This window comes from Oncorhynchus mykiss, chromosome 1, assembly GCF_057628025.1.
Source record: "Oncorhynchus mykiss isolate SJ-2025 chromosome 1, ASM5762802v1, whole genome shotgun sequence".
Classification (NCBI taxonomy): domain Eukaryota; kingdom Metazoa; phylum Chordata; class Actinopteri; order Salmoniformes; family Salmonidae; genus Oncorhynchus; species Oncorhynchus mykiss.
In genome coordinates, this window is record NC_143022.1 from 22,780,818 (window position 1) to 22,808,061 (window position 27,244).

General features: G+C 44.5%; 1 protein-coding gene across 2 annotated transcripts in view; it reads right to left on the reverse strand.

Annotated features, from left to right (window-relative positions):
- Positions 1 to 17,449: 17,449 nt before the first annotated feature.
- The window catches only part of LOC110507736 (midnolin), a 30,195-nt gene continuing 20,400 nt past the window's right edge, over positions 17,450 to 27,244 (reverse strand). For both annotated transcript variants that reach the window (XM_021587980.3, XM_090206721.1), the window contains one exon: positions 17,450 to 21,022. In XM_021587980.3, the coding sequence (XP_021443655.2) occupies positions 20,760 to 21,022 (263 nt within the window). In that variant the 3' untranslated portion in view covers positions 17,450 to 20,759. The remainder of the gene's footprint in view (positions 21,023 to 27,244) is intronic.

A 27,244-nucleotide genomic window follows, 5' to 3' on the forward strand; every position in this document is an offset into this window, starting at 1 on the left:
CAAGAACATGTTTGTAGTATTTGTCACACTTGAGCAATGGCTGTCATTATTTAGACTGCAGTACTTAAACACTCTCCTTGATTGGATACAGTACATAGTGAACATATGGCCTTTGCCAAGAGAGACATTTTCTTAAAAGGACAATGCTGTCAAAACATTTGGCATTGCTCTCATAATTTTCTATAAGCATTTGAAAGTTCATCCGAGACTTTGTTTGTTTTATGTCTCCCGCAGCTGCTCCCTCTTCGTCTCTATGTACTAGAAATGACGTCAAGATAGCGATAAAGGTGAGCCTTCCTCGCTGCTTATGGTTTCAGTTTGTTACCATGGAAGCACTCTCTACATCCTGCCAGAGTAGGGCTTCCTGTGTTCATTCATTTTTTTGTGCGTGTGCTCCAGAGGAGTTACTAAGAGGTGTTTACAATACCATATTAGGGGTTTTATGAACAACGAGCTCAGGGCTTTCCCTAAATAAAATAAACATGGTTAAGGACGTGGCTGTGATTATCATAAGCATGTCTGTCGTCCTGATGACGAGTTAAGTGAATTCCTTTCATACACGTGAGAATATACAAACGCACACACACACACACACACACATACATGCACACACACACACACACACACACACACACATACATGCACACACACACGCACACACGCTTCTGTCCCTTTCCAAAACTCTTTTCTTACATTCCAATCTCCACCCATTTGCAAAGCAACAAATTATCCCTACTTAAAACAGGCAAATGTTTAAACAGCTTGACATGTTATTTCAAGAGACCGTGAAATTGTAGCTACAAAACCAAAAAGTGGTCTATCTTGGTCAAAATCTGCTCTTTCATGTGATTGAAAGTGCTCTTTGGCATTGCCATTACATATATAAACACTGGTCGCAAACGATAAACCATGTTTTAGGTGTGTTTTCAAGGGTGTGAGATTCTCTGTGCCTGTCTGTGATGTTCACCAGAGATCTGTGTCATAGGTACTTAGGACCATCTGTCCTCCCAGCCACCTCCTCTTCCTCTGATAATATAAAACTGCTGAGCAGACAACCATTATGTCATTAAGACAGGCCGTTCTCTCTCTCTCTCTCTCTCTCTTGCTCTCTCTCGTACTTCAACGCCTAGACAGAGATCTTTGAGCAGGGTGCAGCGGTTTGGCCATGAGTGGGTTTATCATATTTTCCACTGAGGCCAGCCTAGAGAATGTGAAAGCAGTGCATACACAGCAAAGAGCTCGCAGCGAGGCTACTTCGAGCTAGACACCCTGGTATAAAGAGTCATTGCTGCATCTAAGAATACAGCAGCGGTGACATTCTATTCTTGCAGCTGTATGCTCTTTTATTATGCTATCTCACATATTTTGGGTTGTTTGCAGAATCCCTGCCCTGCTGTCAGAGAAGGAGGGGCAGACCGGAGGACCTTCCTTCCTCTGCCTGGGCCTCGGCTGCAGTGTGGAGCTGGAGTCAGGCCAGCTCCCTTATATCCAGCCCTGTGCTGCGCTATGTATCAATGACCTCAGCTGTTTCTCCCCACTGTAATGACATTCCATAACTCATAGTGCCACATTTACTGATGAGGGTGGTAAATGTGGCACTATTCTGGGAAAGAAAAATGCAAATGAATTCGGCCTACAGTACTGTACTCAGGCTGCTGAATAGCACCTGTTGGAAGGCAACCAAAACACCGCCTGCCTCGCCCTGCCCTTCCAGAAGAGCAGTCCACTATATGAAACACGATTTGTACAGCAGGCCTGGTCAGCTCGGAGCAGCAGTACGCATTACCATTAAGTTAGACAGCTTCCTAATTAGGCAAGGAGCCAGAGTGTCTAACAGAGGTTTAGCCTACGCTGAACACGATGTGGTGGGAGTGTTAAGGGCTGGTGTGTAGGTCAGGTTAGGGCCCGTGTCACAGCCAGTAAATGGGAGATGAGCAACAGGCGAGCAGCCTGCCAACCAGCCACTGATCATTAATTTGTAAAGGCACCCTGTGACTGGCTGTGGCTTTGTAGGCGAGAGGTGGTAGCAGTTTGGCGGGCGGAGTGTAGAGGAGGGCGGATGGGAGCAGGGCCTGTCGAGGTGAAATAAGCTCAGCTCAGCTCACCATCTTTCTCACCACAGCTGCTAAAGGTCACTGGAGCAACTACATGCCAAGCCAAGCCCTGCTCTTTACTAGAAAGAAACGCCTCTAAATAAAAAGTGTTCAGCACAGTCGCAGAAGAGGCCACCAGCTAATTCTACTGTGAGCGTCCACAATACCTTTAGCAGGTGGGGACGTGGAGGACCTCACACAAACCAGAATGTCAAGCCTGAATGTTAACCCAAATTACCATGAGAAGCTCACCTTCACCTTGTGGTACTTTTGAACTTTGCATAAAGGAACAGTAGGCTCCACAGTGTACTATCCTACAGTATACTATGACTATCCTGCCTGCCTTATCTCAGCTCACTGGTCACCATAGCAACACCCACCCGTAGCACGCGCTCCAGCAGGTATATTTCACTGGTCATCCCAGAAGCCAACACTTCCTTTGGCCGCCTTTCCTTCCAGTTGTCTGCTGCCAATGACTGGAGCAAATTGCAAAAATCACTGAAGCTGGAGACTTTCTAACTTTAAGCATCAGCTGTCAGAGCAGTTTACCGATCACTGTACCTGTACACAGCCAATCTGTAAATACCCCACCCAACTACCTCATCCCCATATTGTTATTTATCTTCTTGCTCTTTTGCACTGCAGTATCTCTACTTGCACATCATCATCTGCACATCTATCACTCCAGTGTTAATGCTCAATTGTAATTATTTCACCTCTATGGTCTTTTTATTGCTTTACCTCCCTAGTCTTCTACATTTGCACACACTGTACATAGATTTTTCTATTGTGCTATTGACTGTACGTTTGTTTATGTATAACTATGTGTTATTGTTTTTGTCACACTGCTTTGCTTTATCTTGGCCAGGTAGCAGTTGTAAATGAGAACTTGTTCTCAACTGGCCTACCTGGTTAAATAAAGGTGAAATAAATAAATACTACTCCTATACCCTTTTTAAAAGTAAACACGACTCAATCTGATGTGGATCCTTCTCAGAAACATTTGAACTTTCCTTCATCTTTCTATCCCTAGAAATGGTACATAGTGATATATCTGTAAAATGTTATTCTCCCACACCTATCACCACTGACAGTTGACAGTTGTATAGTGGCTGCCACATGGTTGTGTTGGTCTACATCCTGTTTACACTAGGTCTATTTTAACCTTGACCCCTTTGTCATGTGTGGGCATGCTTTAAGGTCAGCTCTGAGAGGTCAGTGCTCATTGAGCTGAATGGACAGCTGCCCCCACTGTTCAACTGACCCTCCATGTGCTGTTCAGTGCAGCTCATTACGGAGGACTGCAGGAAGAGCCTGAACAGATATCAAAGGTCCCCTCAGCTCACAGCTGCATAAATATCCACCAGGTATTATTTCAAACAGATCACCATTCTTCTCTTTTGAGTGGGCAGGGACAAACAAGAACGGGACAAAAGGCAACGGAATCCCAACAGCAGAAGCCACGAGAACCATATCCGTACACGAGAACTATATCCGAACACGAGAACTATATCCGTACACGAGAACTATATCCGAACACGAGAACTATATCCGTACACGAGAACTATATCCGTACACGAGAACTATATCCGTACACGAGAACTATATCCGTACACGAGAACTATATCCGTACACGAGAACTATATCCGTACACGAGAACTATATCCGTACACGAGAACTATATTCGAACACGAGAACTATATCCGAACACGAGAACTATATCCGAACACGAGAACTATATCCGTACACGAGAACTATATCCGAACACGAGAACTATATCCGTACACGAGAACTATATCCGTACACGAGAACTATATCCGTACACGAGAACTATATCCGTACACGAGAACTATATCCGTACACGAGAACTATATCCGAACACGAGAACTATATCCGAACACGAGAACTATATCCGAACACGAGAACTATATCCGTACACGAGAACTATATTCGAACACGAGAACTATATCCGTACACGAGAACTATATCCGAACACGAGAACTATATCCGTACACGAGAACTATATCCGTACACGAGAACTATATTCGTACACGAGAACTATATCCGAACACGAGAACTATATTCGAACACGAGAACTATATTCGAACACGAGAACTATATCCGTACACGAGAACTATATCCGTACACGAGAACTATATCCGTACACGAGAACTATATCCGTACACGAGAACTATATTCGAACACGAGAACTATATCCGTACACGAGAACTATATCCGTACACGAGAACTATATCCGTACACTACACGAGAACTATATTCGAACACTACACGAGAACTATATTCGAACACGAGAAATATATCCGAACACGAGAACTATATCCGTACACGAGAACTATATTCGTACACGAGAACTATATCCGAACACGAGAACTATATTCGAACACGAGAACTATATCCGTACACGAGAACTATATCCGTACACGAGAACTATATTCGAACACGAGAACTATATCCGTACACGAGAACTATATCCGTACACTACACGAGAACTATATTCGAACACGAGAACTATATTCGAACACGAGAACTATATCCGTACACTACACGAGAACTATATTCGAACACTACACGAGAACTATATCCGTACACGAGAACTATATCCGAACACGAGAACTATATCCGTACACGAGAACTATATCCGTACACTACACGAGAACTATATCCGTACACGAGAACTATATCCGAACACGAGAACTATATCCGTACACGAGAACTATATCCGTACACGAGAACTATATTCGAACACGAGAACCATATCCGTACACGAGAACTATATCCGAACACGAGAACTATATCCGAACACGAGAACTATATCCGTACACGAGAACTATATCTGAACACGAGAACTATATCCGTACACTACACGAGAACTATATCCGAACACGAGAACTATATCCGTACACTACACGAGAACTATATTCGAACACGAGAACCATATCCGTACACGAGAACTATATCCGAACACGAGAACTATATCCGAACACGAGAACTATATTCGAACACGAGAACTATATCCGTACACGAGAACTATATCCGTACACGAGAACTATATCCGTACACGAGAACTATATCCGTACACGAGAACTATATTCGAACACGAGAACTATATTCGAACACGAGAACTATATCCGTACACGAGAACTATATCCGTACACGAGAACTATATCCGTACACGAGAACTATATCCGTACACGAGAACTATATTCGAACACGAGAACTATATCCGTACACGAGAACTATATCCGTACACGAGAACTATATCCGTACACTACACGAGAACTATATTCGAACACTACACGAGAACTATATTCGAACACGAGAAATATATCCGAACACGAGAACTATATCCGTACACGAGAACTATATTCGTACACGAGAACTATATCCGAACACGAGAACTATATTCGAACACGAGAACTATATTCGAACACAAGAACTATATCCGAACACGAGAACTATATCCGTACACGAGAACTATATCCGAACACGAGAACTATATTCGAACACGAGAACTATATTCGAACACGAGAACTATATTCGAACACGAGAACTATATCCGTACACTACACGAGAACTATATTCGAACACTACACGAGAACTATATCCGTACACGAGAACTATATCCGAACACGAGAACTATATCCGTACACGAGAACTATATCCGTACACTACACGAGAACTATATCCGTACACGAGAACTATATCCGAACACGAGAACTATATCCGTACACGAGAACTATATCCGTACACGAGAACTATATTCGAACACGAGAACCATATCCGTACACGAGAACTATATCCGAACACGAGAACTATATCCGAACACGAGAACTATATCCGTACACGAGAACTATATCTGAACACGAGAACTATATCCGTACACTACACGAGAACTATATCCGAACACGAGAACTATATCCGTACACTACACGAGAACTATATCCGTACACGAGAACTATATCCGAACACGAGAACTATATCCGTACACGAGAACTATATCCGTACACGAGAACTATATCCGAACACGAGAACTATATCCGAACACGAGAACTATATCCGAACACGAGAACTATATTCGAACACGAGAACCATATCCGTACACGAGAACTATATCCGAACACGAGAACTATATCCGAACACGAGAACTATATTCGAACACGAGAACTATATCCGTACACTACACGAGAACTATATCCGTACACGAGAACTATATCCGAACACGAGAACTATATTCGAACACGAGAACTATATCCGTACACTACACGAGAACCATATCCGTACACGAGAACTATATTCGAACACGAGAACTATATTCGAACACGAGAACCATATCCGTACACGAGAACTATATTCGAACACGAGAACTATATTCGAACACGAGAACTATATCCGTACACGAGAACTATATCCGTACACGAGAACTATATTCGAACACGAGAACTATATTCGAACACGAGAACTATATCCGTACACGAGAACTATATCCGTACACGAGAACTATATTCGAACACGAGAACTATATTCGAACACGAGAACTATATCCGTACACTACACGAGAACTATATTCGAACACTACACGAGAACTATATCCGTACACGAGAACTATATCCGAACACGAGAACTATATCCGTACACGAGAACTATATCCGTACACTACACGAGAACTATATCCGTACACGAGAACTATATCCGAACACGAGAACTATATCCGTACACGAGAACTATATCCGTACACGAGAACTATATTCGAACACGAGAACCATATCCGTACACGAGAACTATATCCGAACACGAGAACTATATCCGAACACGAGAACTATATCCGTACACGAGAACTATATCTGAACACGAGAACTATATCCGTACACTACACGAGAACTATATCCGAACACGAGAACTATATCCGTACACTACACGAGAACTATATTCGAACACGAGAACCATATCCGTACACGAGAACTATATCCGAACACGAGAACCATATCCGTACACGAGAACTATATCCGAACACGAGAACTATATCCGAACACGAGAACTATATTCGAACACGAGAACTATATCCGTACACTACACGAGAACTATATCCGTACACGAGAACTATATCCGAACACGAGAACTATATTCGAACACGAGAACTATATCCGTACACTACACGAGAACCATATCCGTACACGAGAACTATATTCGAACACGAGAACTATATTCGAACACGAGAACCATATCCGTACACGAGAACTATATTCGAACACGAGAACTATATTCGAACACGAGAACTATATCCGTACACGAGAACTATATCCGTACACGAGAACTATATTCGAACACGAGAACTATATTCGAACACGAGAACTATATCCGTACACGAGAACTATATCCGTACACGAGAACTATATTCGAACACGAGAACTATATTCGAACACGAGAACTATATCCGTACACTACACGAGAACTATATTCGAACACTACACGAGAACTATATCCGTACACGAGAACTATATCCGAACACGAGAACTATATCCGTACACGAGAACTATATCCGTACACTACACGAGAACTATATCCGTACACGAGAACTATATCCGAACACGAGAACTATATCCGTACACGAGAACTATATCCGTACACGAGAACTATATTCGAACACGAGAACCATATCCGTACACGAGAACTATATCCGAACACGAGAACTATATCCGAACACGAGAACTATATCCGTACACGAGAACTATATCTGAACACGAGAACTATATCCGTACACTACACGAGAACTATATCCGAACACGAGAACTATATCCGTACACTACACGAGAACTATATTCGAACACGAGAACCATATCCGTACACGAGAACTATATCCGAACACGAGAACTATATCCGAACACGAGAACTATATTCGAACACGAGAACTATATCCGTACACGAGAACTATATCCGTACACGAGAACTATATCCGTACACGAGAACTATATCCGTACACGAGAACTATATTCGAACACGAGAACTATATTCGAACACGAGAAGTATATCCGTACACGAGAACTATATCCGTACACGAGAACTATATCCGTACACGAGAACTATATCCGTACACGAGAACTATATTCGAACACGAGAACTATATCCGTACACGAGAACTATATCCGTACACGAGAACTATATCCGTACACTACACGAGAACTATATTCGAACACTACACGAGAACTATATTCGAACACGAGAAATATATCCGAACACGAGAACTATATCCGTACACGAGAAGTATATTCGTACACGAGAACTATATCCGAACACGAGAACTATATTCGAACACGAGAACTATATTCGAACACAAGAACTATATCCGAACACGAGAACTATATCCGAACACGAGAACTATATTCGAACACGAGAACTATATTCGAACACGAGAACTATATTCGAACACGAGAACTATATCCGTACACTACACGAGAACTATATTCGAACACTACACGAGAACTATATCCGTACACGAGAACTATATCCGAACACGAGAACTATATCCGTACACGAGAACTATATCCGTACACTACACGAGAACTATATCCGTACACGAGAACTATATCCGAACACGAGAACTATATCCGTACACGAGAACTATATCCGTACACGAGAACTATATTCGAACACGAGAACCATATCCGTACACGAGAACTATATCCGAACACGAGAACTATATCCGAACACGAGAACTATATCCGTACACGAGAACTATATCTGAACACGAGAACTATATCCGTACACTACACGAGAACTATATCCGAACACGAGAACTATATCCGTACACTACACGAGAACTATATCCGTACACGAGAACTATATCCGAACACGAGAACTATATCCGTACACGAGAACTATATCCGTACACGAGAACTATATCCGAACACGAGAACTATATCCGAACACGAGAACTATATCCGAACACGAGAACTATATTCGAACACGAGAACCATATCCGTACACGAGAACTATATCCGAACACGAGAACTATATCCGAACACGAGAACTATATTCGAACACGAGAACTATATCCGTACACTACACGAGAACTATATCCGTACACGAGAACTATATCCGAACACGAGAACTATATTCGAACACGAGAACTATATCCGTACACTACACGAGAACCATATCCGTACACGAGAACTATATTCGAACACGAGAACTATATTCGAACACGAGAACCATATCCGTACACGAGAACCATATCCGAACACGAGAACTATATCCGTACACGAGAACTATATCCGTACACGAGAACTATATCCGTACACGAGAACTATATTCGAACACGAGAACTATATCCGTACACGAGAACTATATCCGTACACGAGAACTATATCCGTACACGAGAACTATATCCGAACACGAGAACTATATCCGTACACGAGAACTATATCCGTACACGAGAACTATATCCGAACACGAGAACTATATTCGAACACGAGAACTATATCCGAACTCGAGAACTATATTCGAACACGAGAACTATATCCGTACACGAGAACTATATTCGAACACGAGAACCATATCCGTACACGAGAACTATATTCGAACACGAGAACTATATCCGTACACGAGAACTATATCCGAACACGAGAACTATATCCGAACACGAGAACTATATCCGAACACGAGAACTATATTCGAACACGAGAACTATATCCGTACACGAGAACTATATCCGAACACGAGAACTATATCCGAACACGAGAACTATATCCGTACACGAGAACTATATCCGTACACGAGAACTATATCCGAACACGAGAACTATATCCGAACACGAGAACTATATTCGAACACGAGAACTATATTCGAACACGAGAACTATATCCGTACACGAGAACTATATCCGTACACGAGAACTATATCCGTACACGAGAACTATATCCGTACACGAGAACTATATCCGAACACGAGAACTATATCCGAACACGAGAACTATATTCGAACACGAGAACTATATTTGAACACGAGAACTATATCCGAACACGAGAACTATATTCGAACACGAGAACTATATCCGAACACGAGAACTATATTCGAACACGAGAACTATATCCGTACACTACACGAGAACTATATTCGAACACTACACGAGAACTATATCCGTACACGAGAACTATATCCGTACACGAGAACTATATCCGTACACGAGAACTATATCCGAACACGAGAACTATATCCGTACACGAGAACTATATTCGAACACGAGAACTATATCCGAACACGAGAACTATATTCGAACACGAGAACTATATCCGAACACGAGAACTATATCCGAACACGAGAACTATATTCGAACACGAGAACTATATTCGAACACGAGAACTATATTCGAACACGAGAACTATATCCGTACACGAGAACTATATCCGTACACGAGAACTATATCCGTACACTACACGAGAACTATATCCGTACACGAGAACTATATCCGAACACGAGAACTATATTCGAACACGAGAACTATATCCGTACACTACACGAGAACTATATCCGTACACTACACGAGAACTATATTCGAACACGAGAACTATATTCGAACACGAGAACTATATCCGAACACGAGAACTATATTCGAACACGAGAACTATATCCGTACACTACACGAGAACTATATCCGTACACTACACGAGAACTATATTCGAACACGAGAACTATATCCGTACACGAGAACTATATCCGTACACTACACGAGAACTATATTCGAACACGAGAACTATATTCGAACACGAGAACTATATTCGAACACGAGAACTATATCCGTACACGAGAACTATATCCGTACACGAGAACTATATCCGTACACTACACGAGAACTATATTCGAACACTACACGAGAACTATATTCGAACACGAGAACTATATTCGAACACGAGAACTATATCCGTACACGAGAACTATATCCGTACACGAGAACTATATCCGTACACGAGAACTATATTCGTACACGAGAACTATATCCGTACACGAGAACTATATCCGAACACGAGAACTATATTCGAACACGAGAACTATATTCGAACACGAGAACTATATCCGTACACGAGAACTATATCCGTACACGAGAACTATATCCGAACACGAGAACTATATTCGAACACGAGAACTATATTCGAACACGAGAACTATATCCGAACACGAGAACTATATCCGTACACGAGAACTATATCCGTACACGAGAACTATATCCGTACACGAGAACTATATCCGTACACGAGAACTATATCCGAACACGAGAACTATATTCGAACACGAGAACTATATTCGAACACGAGAACTATATCTGAACACGAGAACTATATCCGAACACGAGAACTATATCCGTACACGAGAACTATATTCGAACACGAGAACTATATTCGAACACGAGAACTATATCCGTACACGAGAACTATATCCGTACACGAGAACTATATCCGTACACGAGAACTATATCCGTACACGAGAACTATATCCGTACACGAGAACTATATTCGTACACGAGAACTATATCCGTACACGAGAACTATATCCGAACACGAGAACTATATCCGTACACGAGAACTATATCCGAACACGAGAACTATATTCGAACACGAGAACTATATTCGAACACGAGAACTATATCCGAACACGAGAACTATATTCGAACACGAGAACTATATCCGTACACGAGAACTATATTCGAACACGAGAACTATATCCGTACACTACACGAGAACTATATCCGTACACGAGAACTATATCCGTACACGAGAACTATATCCGTACACGAGAACTATATTCGTACACGAGAACTATATCCGTACACGAGAACTATATTCGAACACGAGAACTATATTCGAACACGAGAACTATATCCGTACACGAGAACCATATCCGTACACGAGAACTATATCCGTACACGAGAACTATATCCGTACACGAGAACTATATCCGTACACGAGAACTATATTCGAACACGAGAACTATATCCGTACACTACACGAGAACTATATTCGAACACTACACGAGAACTATATCCGTACACTACACGAGAACTATATTCGAACACGAGAACTATATCCGTACACGAGAACTATATTCGAACACGAGAACTATATCCGTACACTACACGAGAACTATATTCGAACACGAGAACTATATCCGTACACGAGAACTATATTCGAACACGAGAACTATATCCGTACACGAGAACTATATCCGTACACGAGAACTATATTCGAACACGAGAACTATATCCGTACACGAGAACTATATTCGAACACGAGAACTATATCCGTACACTACACGAGAACTATATCCGTACACGAGAACTATATCCGTACACGAGAACTATATCCGAACACGAGAACTATATTCGAACACGAGAACTATATCCGTACACGAGAACTATATCCGTACACGAGAACTATATCCGTACACTACACGAGAACTATATCCGTACACGAGAACTATATCCGTACACGAGAACTATATTCGAACACGAGAACTATATCCGTACACGAGAACTATATCCGTACACGAGAACTATATCCGTACACTACACGAGAACTATATCCGTACACGAGAACTATATCCGAACACGAGAACTATATTCGAACACGAGAACTATATTCGAACACGAGAACTATATTCGAACACGAGAACTATATCCGTACACGAGAACTATATTCGAACACGAGAACTATATCCGTACACGAGAACTATATCCGTACACGAGAACTATATCCGTACACGAGAACTATATCCGTACACGAGAACTATATCCGTACACGAGAACTATATTCGAACACGAGAACCATATCCGTACACGAGAACTATATCCGTACACGAGAACTATATTCGAACACGAGAACCTGAGAGGATTTTAGTTCCGTTCTAATGTTTGTTTGTGCTTCATTACCCAGACGCAGGTTTCAGCCAGGATTTCATCACAAGAGGTTGTTCTCATTGTAGACATAATTATTATGTAACACGGTATTCACAGAGATGAGTAACCATCAGACACAAAGGAAGACTTCATAAACAGTTGAGTTGAATCAATTTTGTTTGTTGTCATCAAAATGTATCCAATCACCTCGAACAAAGTAAGCCTATGTTTGTGTACAGAAACACAACACAACACAATATAAAGGATGTAACATAATGCCCTTTCCTCAATTTTGTTGTTTGGTGAGATGTCAAGGTTTTTCCCATTGGTGCACTCTTCTCTGTCACACGTGAGGTATACATCTGAGGCTGACTGGTCTGACCACAGTTAAAAGTTTGAAAACCGACCAACAGTACTGAACTGCATCCAGGGACTCCTGTATCCCAGAGCCACAGGAATTTCAGTTTGTGGTGGCAGCTGTGGTCTCAGTGAACACACACGGTCTCTGCCTTTCCCTCCTGCTCAGTTTCACTCTCGACTCAAACACACACACACACATACACACACACACACAAACAGTAACATCAGGCCTGCCGTCAGCAGACTCAAAGTGTGGAGGCAGAGAAGTTCACCAAGTCAGCGTAAAAACAGAGGGCCTCTTCTGGGAAATTCATCAACCCATGGTTGTAACATTACTGTAAACATCCAGTATGTGTGAACGTCAGAGTTCTCTCTATCTCTGCTCTTGCTCTCTCTTTGTTCATTTAGTACAACACACAGGAGGGTAATAGACGTCTACAGTGGCAGGTGAATATGTCACAGGTGTGACTCATTTGCATGTTTAACCTAACACGATTTTCTATTGGTTAATTGCCTGGTCATGTGACTTGAGCTGCATGTATTTAATTCCCCTGTTGCATGTTACTTGGTGCTGCCCATAAGATGTGAATGCAATCTGGAGGCATGTTGGAGCCTAGGTTTTTCCAGAGCATGGGATGTCTTATTTTGGTGAAAGCACATGGCTAATGGATTTTGTTTGCGCTGGCCATGTTCTGTTATAGTCTCCACCCGGCACAGCCAGAAGAGGACTGGCCACCCCTCATAGCCTGGTTCCTCTCTAGGTTTCTTCCTAGGTTTTGGCCTTTCTAGGGAGTTTTTCCTAGCCAACGTGCTTCAACACCTGCATTACTTGCTGTTTGGGGTTTTAGGCTGGGTTTCTGTACAGCACTTTCAGATAACAGATGATGTACGAATACATTTGATTTGGTGATTTGATTTGAAGTAAGATCTTTAATAAAATGGACGCCTGCCTCCTGGGCTGCATTGCTTCCTGTGACCCTTTGGAAACAACGACCGTTACAGAATCACCCACCAGGAAAGGACCAAGCAGCGTGGTGAAGAGAGGCAGTGATACCTGGAGAACTGGACTTGGGAGGAGATATTAGACGGCAAGGGACCCTGGGCACAGGCTGGGGAATATCGCCGCCCCAAGGCAGAGCTGGAGGCAGCGAAAGCCGAGAGGCGGCATTATGAGGAGCTAGCACAGCAGAGCAACAGGGACGAGAGACAGCCCCAAAAATGTCTTGGGAGGGGGCACACGGGGAGTGTGGCTAAGTCAGGTAGGAGACCTGAGCCAACTCCCCGTGCTTACCGTGGAGAGAGGTGGACCGGGCAGGCACCGTGTTACGCCGTGAGGCGCACGGTGTCCCCGGTGAGCAGGCATAGCCCGGTGCGTTACATCACAGCGCCTCGTATAGGCCGGGCGAGAGTGGGCATCGAGCCAGGTGCCATGAAGCCAGCTCAGCGCATCTGGTCTCCAGTGCGTCTCCTTGGGCCGGGGTACATGGCACTAGCCCTACGCACGGTGTCCCCGGTTCGCCAGCATAGCCCAGTGCGGTCTGTTCCACCTCGCCGCACTGGCCTGGCTGTCCAGAGCTGCCGGAGTCGCCCGTCTGTCCTGAGCCGCCGGAGTCGCCCGTCTGTCCTGAGCCGCCGGAGTCGCCCGTCTGTCCTGAGCCGCCGGAGTCGCCCGTCTGTCCTGAGCCGCCGGAGTCGCCCGTCTGTCCTGAGCCGCCGGAGTCGCCAGTCTGTCCTGAGCCGCCGGAGTCGCCCGTCTGTCCTGAGCCGCCGGAGTCGCCCGTCTGTCCTGAGCCGCCGGAGTCGCCCGTCTGTCCTGAGCCGCCGGAGTCGCCCGTCTGTCCTGAGCCGCCGGAGTCGCCCGTCTGTCCTGAGCCGCCGGAGTCGCCCGCCTGTCCTAAGCCGCCGGAGTCGCCCGCCTGTCCTGAGCCGCCGGAGTCGCCCGCCTGTCCTGAGCCGCCGGAGTCGCCCGCCTGTCCTGAGCCGCCGGAGTCGCCCGTCTGTCCTGAGCCGCCGGAGTCGCCGTCTGTCGCCGGCGTTGCCGGAGTCGCCCTTCACTCCGGCGCTGCCGGAATCGCCCGTTCATTTGGAGCCCGCTGCTAGGGTTCCCAGTCCGAGTTCGACGGCGAGGGTCGCCGCTCTAAAGGAGCCACAGAGGCGGATAAGGAAGCGGGCAAAGACTATGGTGGAGTGGGGTCCACGTCCCGCGCCTGAGCCGCCACCGCGGACAGACGCCCCACACAGACCCTCCCCTATAGGTTCAGGTTTTGCGGCCGGAGTCCGCACCTTTGGGGGGGGGGGGTACTGTCACGTTCTGAACTTATTTCCTTTGTGATGTCTTTGTTTTAGTATGCTCAGGCGTGAGTTGGGTGGGCAGTCTATGTTCTTTTTTCTATGATTTGGGATTTCTGTGTTTGGCCTGGTATGGTTCTCAATCAGAGGCAGCTGTCAATCGTTGTCCCTGATTGAGAACCATACTTAGGTAGCCTGTTTTCACCCTTGAGTTGTGCTTGATTGTTTTTTTGTTTAGTGAGTTTTGCACCTGACGGAGCTGTTTCAGTTGTGTTTTTTGTTTCTTTGTTTGAAAGTGTTTAAATAAATAACATGAACAAGTACCATGCTGCGCTTTGGTCCTCACCTTCTTCCAACGACCGTTACAACAGCTATGGGTTTCTCCTAACTGATCAAAGCCAGAGCAGACAGACAGTTATGGTAACAGTAACAGGCAAACCTAATTTCTTACACACCTGCACCAAAGAATGTCTGCCTCCTAGACATTTGATGCCACCAATTCTACTCTACCCGATAACATTATCATCCATACATTCTATTGTTTTCTGAGGGGTACCAAATCAATAACTCTGGGGTACCCCAGGGTTCAACACTGGGTCTCTTTACATTTCTCCCCCACATGGACTCACATACTGTATATCATCGGAATAGTTACTGAGTTCGAGTCCTATTCTCAGCTAAAAGGGTCAATTGAGAGTTTAGTACTGAGAACTGATCCCGAATCAAATGGGAGGACGCTGATCAATGTCTAATCTTTCATCAATATTCTGCCTTATGGGCTTCCTTATTAAAGTGGTATATCGAGGATTTATTCACTGCTGTACGCCGTGTACCTGGTGGGTAGAGAAGGGCAGCAAGTGGGTGGGTTTGATTATCTGCATCTATCATCATGGAGAAAGAAAGGGGTGAGGGATAGATCTCTACAGTCCTTTGCTATTATCTTCACCATCAACATGGAGGTGCAACCAAGGCTATGCATCTGCTGGCTGGAGGTTGGCACAGTTGCTTCTTCCTCTTAAGTGTTACTCTACTGTACCCCCACCCACAGGTATTAGCTCCAAAAAATTATTGTCCATAATTTAGCAGACCTCGTTACAAGATCACTATAGCAACACACATTACCAATTCCAAAACAGCCATTTTCAAAATGTCCCAGCTTTGCTGCTTTTGCCCTGTAAATAACATCCATCCGGGGACTGTGTTGCAGCATTAGCCTGACATATTCTGAGCAGCAATGCCTTGACATACAGTAGCTTTGTCCTTTCAAGTGCACATCTTTCAGGCATTTCCGCATCACCAAGTCATGCTGTTCTGTTCTGAGCAGCCTTCCTTCCCCAATCTGAGTGTGTGCTTCAGAACCTGACGATGTAACTGCAGGCGTCAGAGAGCTCGCTGTACATGTTCCACTTGCTTACTGCTCTTATCTCTCTCCAATCTGTCACTCCTTTTCTCTTCTCTACTCCCTCTCATCCTCAGCCTGACTGACAGATAGGGAGATCTCATCTGTCTGTTCTTTCAGCCCTGGGAGCTTCTCTCTCTCTCCGTCTCTTCTATCGTTCTCCCTAGTGGTAAAATGAGCCAGCAGATATACTAACTAACATATTGCCATTATATATGATGGGTAAATTGATACTTTATTAATGTACTTTCTAGCTTTTCTGCTTTTTACTAATGTAACTGCTATCTGATTACCTTAAGAAACAGACTCTCGTACAAAATACAACTCTTATTTGGTACATTTCACTCAATACTCAAAACTGAATATTCTTCAATAAGGATTTGAACACACACACAGACGACTGGGTCTACTCATTTTGTATTTTTATTTATTACCTAAAAAAGAAAAATGTTCTATCACAAGTCACACTGAAATGTATTGCTTAAGAAAAAAATATATTGATATATTTTTTGTTTTTTTGGGAAACATGATTTCCGTTATATTCCATCAAATAGGACATAGGAATTAGTCATTGCTATGTCCCAACCACCTTGTCCCACTTATACAAATGCACAAAGAAATACATCATTCACAGTTACCGTTTTGGTTTCATAAATTAATACAGTCACACATGTGCTACACCGGTCTATAGCTAGAACATTGTAAATTGTATTCTTGACTCTTGTCATTATTTTCAATGGTTGGCTACAAGAAATAACAGGCAACTTAAATGACGTGATCAGAACTCCACCAACAAACTGTTTTTTAAATGCCCTCCCCATCCCCTCTTTTGTCCCATCTCATCCCATGTCATCTTTTCATATTTTTTTACATTTTTATTTTATTTTTTTATTTCACACCTAAGTGAGGCACACACAGAGTATATTTCATACATGTATACAAAATTCTATTAAATTTAGGGGGGAGTAATTTGTCCTTTGAAATGTCTTATCCAAAGAGACAGGAAGTGCATGTCATGTCATCTCACGTCCTCAGAGGACACCTGCCAAGTCAGTCAGGCCACTTTGTTGCCATAGTTGCACATTGCAGTCAAAACTTCCACGTCAGGTACTTTGTTTTGTCAATGTGTTGATTTTCAGCTTGTTGGTGGGCAGGACAGAGGGGAGGATTTGGACAAAGTAGACCAACAAACATGGCAACACAATGGAGAGAAAATGGGAAAACCGATTGAGGAACAAACACATCAATATTAATTCACTCAACGTGCTTACCCCTAAAAACTACAGCTCTCGTGTGGTTACAGACTCTTATATGAATTAATTCATTAATCAAAGGAAATAATAATAATTTGTTCATCGTATATCTGACACACTCTCCAAGGGCAACGTTTAAGGCACAGAAGCCTTGACATAAGACTCCACCCTTTAAAAGCACAAACAAGAGATGCCCGAATCCTCAGTGACAATAGCGTTGTGACAAAATACAGGTAAAGAAAGAAACCGTGTCCCCCCAGTCCACACCTGTCTTGTTTAGTGAAAGATAAGGCCACTTAAAAAAAGAAGAGGTTCACCAAACAAGGTAATCTCTCACTGCAAACCCTTTGAGTGCAATCATGGTAGGGTGGTCAGACATGGTGTGTTTCTCCATACAGGTTTGGGTTCGGGGATGTGCACGCTGGTCCAAAGGGTCTCCCTGTTAGTCCCGAACATGCACTGTGTTGAACACTATGTTATTAAATAGGCTGAGGGTGGTTATAGTTGGCTGCTGCCAGGGTACTTGTCTCTGTGTTGAGGAGATTGGTGTTGGTTGAACTAGCGTTCAGGGAGGAAAGTCAGTTGCTCTTTGCTCATGATCATCACGGTCCAGGGAATGTTCAGTCCAGGGTAAGATATGAGTCCAGTCTTCTGTTTTGGTTTGCTTTGAGAATACTTGGAGCAGGACACTGCTGTTGTTTTTCAGAACATAAAAACCTAACCAACAAAAGCAGCTGATCATTATCCATGCATGTTTTACCTCCTCTTCAAAGCACCCATTTCTCCTCTATTTGTTTTCTTCCAACAACAACAAAAATATCAGGATAATTCACACTTTTTGCATGCAAAGAAAAGTTACTCTTTTCCCTGTCTATCAAAGTCCCATGTAGCAGCAAATCTCTTTGAAAGTCTGTCAAAGGCCTAATCTGATATGTGAGGGAATCCACTGGTGGAGGCACTAGTTGATGAAAGTGGAGACAGGTTCCCTGCTTGGGATTTCTTAGCTTTCTTCCACCTCTCCTTTCCAATAGTAGAAAGTAGCTTGACGTAATCACATTTTTCTAACAAGGGCCTTGGTTAAAGTGTGATGTAGGTTCAAAAATGAATATATGGGACATGTGTCTACATCATCTCAATGGTAAGGAATGGAGAGAATCGTCTGTACCGAACCTCCATAGTTTGAGTGACAAAAGGGATGAATCAGCCATCGTAATGAATATACACAAATGTCACACACACACACACACACACATTTGTGATCCCCACCTATAAGTGAAATAGGTCTGTAAGACACAAGTTGGATTCAATGGGATTTTTTTCTCCATTATTTGTTTGTGGCAATATGACCCTAATGAGTGAATGAGCGGATGAATGATTGGATGAATACGTTTGTTAGTTATCAATTTAATGAATGGCTTGACCCAAGCAAAACTGGACTAATGTTTTTTTAAACAGCAGATGAAAAGTTAAATAAACAGATTTCTTTCCAAATACATTTTTAAATCATGATTTTAAAATCCTCTAAAGCACTCCATTAATATTATCTTTGTTTATTAATTAATGAATTCCTATTAATATCCTACTGTATGTCACTGAGGTTGCCGTTCATGTAAGTCTGAACTTTAGTCAAATGCCCATTTCCCATGAGTCATTGCTCCTCGTATCCTACTTCCTGCACACTCTGACCTGCTGTTCCAAAATCATGAAAAATTGGCAAATCAATGACTACTTTTGAAACTGTCGATGAAAACCTGAATGCTTTGTGAACAATGCTACATAGTTCTTTAGAAAAAAATAAAATAACAATACATTTCAAATGAAAATAAAAAGATAACCCTATAAGTAAAAAGTTGACTCTTGTCGGTGAAGTGGAGACCTAGAATGCCCATTAGAGTAGGCCAGGGATGGCTCTGGGGCCAGCGGTTATCTGTCTGTCCTGTGTAGTTACACCACGGCCCCAGCCACCATCACTCCTGCTCACAAGTCCAGTGTGGATCTCTCTCCAGAGTTCTGCTTGAAAAAAATCTATGGAAAAAAAACCCACACCAAAACACCACTACCACCACCATCCAAGTCTGCTATGCTCAGTTCTGTTTTTTTTCTCTTCTCATAGGCAGTACGTATTTGCAGTCTATATGCATAACTGTATTCTCGTAAGTCCAGACATATCCGTTCCCAGTCTAAATGTCAAACATCTGTTTCTGTTGTTTATTTCTAATGGTAGGAGGCTGTGGGGGACATGAAAAGATGAAAGTCAGCAGGGAGCCTTTTGGTGTGACAGTTGGTTGTCCCACTGAGAGAAGACCATGACCAGCTTTCTTCCCTCTCTCTTTTTTTTTTCATGCTCCACACTCAGCTCCAGCCTATTTTCCACACCTCCGAAACCATCCCCAACTTCCTCTCGCTTAATCCCAGAGTCTGGCTCTCCATTATCCAGCCAATCAGTATCCTCTTCTTTATCATTACGCCATGATGAACTCGGACTTCATGTCGGCCTTGACGTCGGGCTTCCACACAGAGTCGTCGAAGTCGAGGTCCATGGATCCCTCGCTGGACACACTGCTGTTGCTGTTGCTGCGTCCCGCCTTGCGGTTGGGCAGCCAGTGGTAGGGCGCTCTGGAGTCCCGCCTTGCCTTCCTGCGCAGGCGCTTCTGCTGCATCAGGAGCTGCAGACGCTCCACCTTGCAGCGAGTTGCACGGTTCTCTGTCTGACGCACACGGTCACCTGGAGGAGAGAGGAAAGGAAAGCAGAAGGTCAATGAACAGACCAAACCAGCTTTTTTCAAACAGTCATACTTTTCCTCTACCTGTTGATACACCCTGTTTTGCAAGATGTATAAAGTACAGTAAATAAATAAAGCATTGGTAGGAGATTGTTGTATATGTGATGGAGGGGAGAGGGAACAGAGAGCTCTGTTCAGTGTGCATCCAGTGTTATCTAAGGCCAGGCAGAGGAGAAATAAACTCAGACTGGAGTGATGACTATGCTGCGACTCAGACAGAGAGAGACAAAAATACATGCTGCTATGGTCATTCTTAAGCGCCTGAAACACACACACACACACACACACACACACACACACACACACACACACACACACACACACACAGTGATTAGTGTCTGGAGTGTGTAGTGAAATGCCCCACTGTGTTCTATTAGCCCTGTGTCCTTCTTCACAACCCCCTTAACACTGTTTGGGAGAAAATGACTGGGACAGAAGTCTCCTTGAAATCTCACAATCACAGAGAGAACACACTCACTCATTCTTGCACAGACACACACACACTACACACCCTCTAATTTCTGCCTATCATATGCAGACACATAACTACGCCTGGCAATCCAAATGAGTGCCATCGTCAGGGCTGTGTGACTAAACCATTTCTAGCTGTTGATGTGCTTATATGAGAGGCTGATCTCCAAGGAGAGGCCTTTGGTTCCATTGTGAATGGCTGCCCACACCACACCACACAACTCAACCTTCATTTCATTTAGAAATATATTCAGGAGCTGGGGAGGAAGGCAAGCACAATCTATTAGCTAGCTCCATTAGTATCTGTCTCGGAATGAAAGAATGGCCTAGAATGTCAATAACCCAAAGCCCTCTCTCTCGAAAACACACAAACACGGACAAACACATAAAACGCATGCACACACACACACACACACACACACACACACACAAACACACACAGCAGCCGCAGCAGCAGTAGCTTTTAACATGGATCGATGGCAAATGAAAAAGATCTATTGATTAAACCTTAGCTCTAGTGCAGCCATCCATCTCCAGCCGAGGACACTGCTATTGGCTTTCAATAGAAAATGCAAGCGAATGGAAATTGTAAGCGAAGAGAGCTTGGCTTCTTCTTTATGGCTGCAGCATCCTACTCCCAGCTCATTGATCCATCACCCTCCCACTGCCTCCCCTTACCCCTCTACCTCCAGCCCACCACCCCCCTTCATGGGCCAGTCTCCCCAGAGAGGGCTAGGTGGGGTGGAAGGGTGGAGGGGAGGGGCGCGGGCAGTGGAATTCCGCCCCACGGGTGATGGGGAATGGGGGAGGCGAGGGTAAGGGATCAGATGTAGCTGGCAGTTTTTCACAATCAATTGTGCCCTCTCTCCTCCTCCTCCTCTTCCCCCATCGGAATGAATTCCTGACTCTGTGTGGGCTTAATTTACCTCTTCCCTTCATTTGCTTATCGGATTGAGCAGAGCGATTCTCTGGCTATAAATATTCACTACTCCTGGCAATGCATGCTAACTAACTCTCAGCCCTGCTGGTGCTTCAGAAAGAATAGAGCTGAATGGAGGAGCACTGAATTAAATAGTACAAGGTCTATTTTGCACAGGTTATTCTACGTTTTCCTCACTAGATAAGACTGTGTGTCTACATGAGGTCCTATGCCACAGGACTATATTTCTTGCCTGGTTTATATTATAGGGGGTAACTAGTGGGTTATTGTGTGTTAGGGGCATTGTTCAGCTGCCTGCATGTGAAGGCTATACATTCTGCCAGGAGCTTTGTTCCCCCTGCGCCCCCCCCTCCTCTCCTTCCCTCTCCTCGGCTAAGTCCCTTCAATTACACAGAAAAGAAACCCCACCGCCCTCTACTTTCTCTCTCTTTTGCACTCTCTCTCAGAGAGAAAAAGGATTTCTCTCCTCTCCAGCTGCCCTTTATTTATCTCTCTCCCTCCTTCTCTCTCCCTCCTTCTCTCTCCCTCCTTCTCTCTATTCTAAAGCCACAGACAAACGTGGGGTTGTCTCCTGCACCTCAAAGCTGGTCAGGCGTGGGTCACATAGCTCAAGCCCTGCTTAATGAGGAGTGACTGGCGCCTGGGGCGCGGACTCCTTATAGAACACACACAGGACGGAGGGAGGGAGGGAGGGAGGGAGGGAATGATAGAGGTGGATGGGGGCAGGGAGAAAGAACACAAAGGCATAGCGCAATCACTAGCAGGGTGAAACCCTCCACATCTTCCTTATTGTTGGTTTCTCTATGGCCTGACAAACACAGCTCTCTGACGCACTCAGCACCGAGGAGGAGGAAGTAATAACACATATTTTCTTGGAAGCCACCACAGGCAAATATTAGGCAAGGGACCGGTCAGGAGCAGAGAGAACAAGGAACATACAACAGAGGGCATTCCCTCCCTATTTTTCTTCCTCCTTCCCTCTATTTCTCTCTGGTTATGCAACCTTCCTGCACCCTGTGCTGCTCTTCCATCAGCACTGTATCGTCTCTACCCGTCCCCCCTTGGAGCATAGCTGTGTGTGTGTGTGTGTGTGTGTGTGTGTGTGTGTGTGTGTGTGTGTGTGTGTGTGTGTGTGTGTGTGTGTGTGTGTGTGTGTGTGTGTGTGTGTGTGTGTGTGTGTGTGTGTGTCCTCAGTACACACTTTCACAGGCCCAGTAAAAGCCTACAGTGACTAAAGGCATTGACAGGAGTGCACGACAGTCACAGAGCTGTAGCTGACTGAGCTATGAGGACAAAACCCTCTTCAGCTCCCCCCTGCTGTCCAGCTGCTCAGGGCAGGCCACAGAGGACCACGTACAACATGGTGCAGGGACAGAGGAGCACAGCAGAACAAACCACATGGGAGGGGTGTGGGTGGTAGTAGGGGTGGTATGGAGGGGGGAGGAGGTAGAGACTAACCCAAAAGCCCCTGTGGAATCCCAGAACTCCACCCAGCCAAAAAACACTCTGCACCCTCTGTTTCCGAGAATGACTGCATACACGTCATAAACACACAGGCTACTTTACACACAGTACTGCATGCAGGTTGGGGGTGGGGTATCCCAGCTGGGCTGTGGCAGCAGCAACTGACCACCATGTTGCAAGGCAGAGAGACCGAGACAGAGAGAAACTGAGACAGAGAGAGACCGAGACAGAGAGACCGAGAAAAGAAAAGACAGGCTATGTGCACACTGCCCACAAAATGGAGGTGGAAACTGAGCTGCACTTCCTAACCTCCTGCCAAATGTATGACCATATTAGAGACATATTTCCCTCAGATTACACAGATCCATAAAGAATTAGAAAACAACCCCAATTTTGATCAACTCCCATATCTATTGAGTGAAATACCAGGGTGTGCCATCACAGCAGCAAGATTTGTGACCTGTTGCCACAAGAAAAGGGCAACCAGTGAAGAACAAACATCATTGTAAATACAACCCATATTTATTCACATTTATTTTCCTTTTTGTATTTTAACATTGTTACAACACTGTACATATACATAATATGACATTTGAAATGTCTTTATTATTTTGGAACTTGTGAGTGTAATGTTTACTGTACATTTGTATTGTTTATTTTATTGTTTGTTTAGTACTACTTCACTTTCTTTGGCAATGTTAAAATATGTTTCACACGCCAATAAAGCCCTTGAATTGTGTGTGTGAGAGAGAGAGAGAGAGAAAAGAGAAAGCGAGAGACAGCGAGAGAGAGAGAGAGAGACAGCGAGAGAGAGAGACAGCGAGAGAGAGAGAGAGAGAGAGAGAGAGAGAGAGAGAGAGAGAGAGAGACTGATCTATGAACAATCAATTTGTCAGTCAGCCTCCTGGCCTTCTAGAGCCTGGGCCAAGTAGGAGGGCTACAGTAGGACAAATACAGAGGAGATTAAAGGAGCTTCTCCTCCTATCGTTTCCTTATAGATTCCGCAACATTAACAGTTGTCCAAGTGTTGTTGATTGTTTGTTTGCCTTCATAAGGCTTTGCCTTTCCCCCTGTGCTCCTCTACTCTCCTAGTCATCCATACATCACTGCAGCTACAGGCCCATCCTCCTACACAGACACATGTCATTCCTGGTTGGCTTGGGCCCTGAGCACAGCCCAGAGGGTAAACACAGGCCTGGAGTACACATAGCCCTGCCTTTGTCCTGCCATCATCCTAGCCATCCGGAGCGCAAACAAGAAGACAGAGAGACAGAGAAGAAGAGGTAGAGGAAACCCAGAGGAAAAGGGCCAAACTGAGGGAGTCAGACCAGTCAAAAGGAGCGAACGTCCCTGTTTTGACAGGCGTTGAAAGGGCATCGACAGCCCTGCAGGGGCACGAGCTCTTAAATGACTTTTAGAAGCAATTAACATTCACTTCTTTTTTCTCCCTCTCTCGTCATTAGACAATGAAAGGGCACCTGACGCGGTTGGTTAGCTGGCACTGTTATAGGTCGAGGCTGATAGGTCAGGGATGGGGTTAGACGGCTCGGTTACTGTTGCTCATCAACGTGTGTGTGTTTCACTGGCCGGGTAGCTGCTTACATGCTCGCTGACAGTCTGGCGATGCTGGTCAATGAATTATGCATAGTGCCCTGGTGCCCTAGCTTGGTGGGTCAACCATGCAGAAGCACGACAGACAGAGTGAGCAGGGTGAGGGATCAGGGCACCTGGTCAGGTCGACACTGATACCCACACACACGTCAGAAACAAGGAGAGGAGACAAACATAGTCCAGAGTTGAAGAGAGGACTGAGACAGAGGTTAAATAATAGGGGAGAACCTGGCAAAGAGCTTCCACAGTAGAACAGAGCTAGCGGTTCAGAATTAGCCGTGTTGACAATGCTAACGAGAGGCAGTGGCAGACTACAGAGCGTTAACATTTCAACTTAGATTTGTCTTCCAGTAGAATGCACCGACTGCAAAGGCCATTCGCTCTGGGCTGGATTAAACAAGCTGGGAGAGGAATTTAGCCATTCCCACCCAATCCCTCTATCGCTAGCTCTCTCTCTCTATCTCTCTCACTCTTGCTCTCTCTCTTGCTCTCTTTCTCTCTCTTGCTCTCTCTTTCTCTCTGCACACACAGCTCCACCCTGCCTCCCTCAGCCAGAGCTAGACTAACCTGACCTGACAGATAGTGAGGAGATGGGAGGGAGGAGGAAGAAACAGGAGGGGGAGGAGAGGAGAGTTACCCCCTGCCTTCCTTTTTTTCACAACTCATTTTGTTCCCTTTTTCCCCTATCTGTTGAACCAAGCAGCTGCAGAGGGGTGGGTCTTAAAACCAGGTCTAATCCTGAGACATGGAGGGCTACCTCACTCCATCTTTTCCTCCCTATTTTTCTCTTTCCTTCTCTCCTTCTCTCTCCCTTCTTCTCTGCCCTACAATGGCTGAGCCTGGTTCCCTGCATGGAGCATGGGTCACAGCAGACAGACAAAGGACTGGGCCGGGCAGCAGGCTAGGGGTCCCACTGAGCACAGGAATTCAGCTAACAATTAGCCTAACACCCCCTTCTAAAGTCCTCCCCTCAGAACCTAGCCACAGGCCCTGCCTCTGGCCCTGGGCCTAACAAAGACCTGCATGCAGCAGTCACCACCAAAACCAGACTTTTCTAGCTAGTTAGCTAGACTAGCTTTTCAAGCTATCTCCGGATCGACCGAAGCTCTTTATTCAAAGCCCTCTTCTATCCTCCCGTCTCTGCACATTAACTTGCAGTGGAAAGGGTAAAGGCTCTCTGGAGATAGCAGAGCTATGTGACATTTTCAAGAGGCTGTCTCAACCTGAGGTAACGAAACACAGACATTAAACGTCTGAGAAGGGACTAAGCAGTAAGCATAGGTTATTCCTGTAGTCCAATGGAAGCAGGCTTCTACGAAGAGTTAAGCTGTGAAGTCTTTCACCAGGTGTTGGCTGATAAGACCGTCGTCTAAGGGTTTTACCAGAGCACTTAGTCATCTGCTTTCTAAAATGTTCCTCACCAAGAATTCCGAAGTCACGAAGCTAAACAGACAGACAGCTTCTGTCCATACAGAAAAGCCCCAGCTCATTAATTGATAAGCAAGTGGATTCAGCCGGTCGCCAGTCTGACTCCAAAGGCATTTATTTAGCCCTTTGTTTTTTTCAGTGAAAGTACAAATGAATCTGTGGGCAGTTAGCAGAGGCCGGATATAAACAACAATCTTATGAAAGGAGGTTTAATGTGTGTTGTTTTTTCTTCCTCCCACTGCCCTACAAA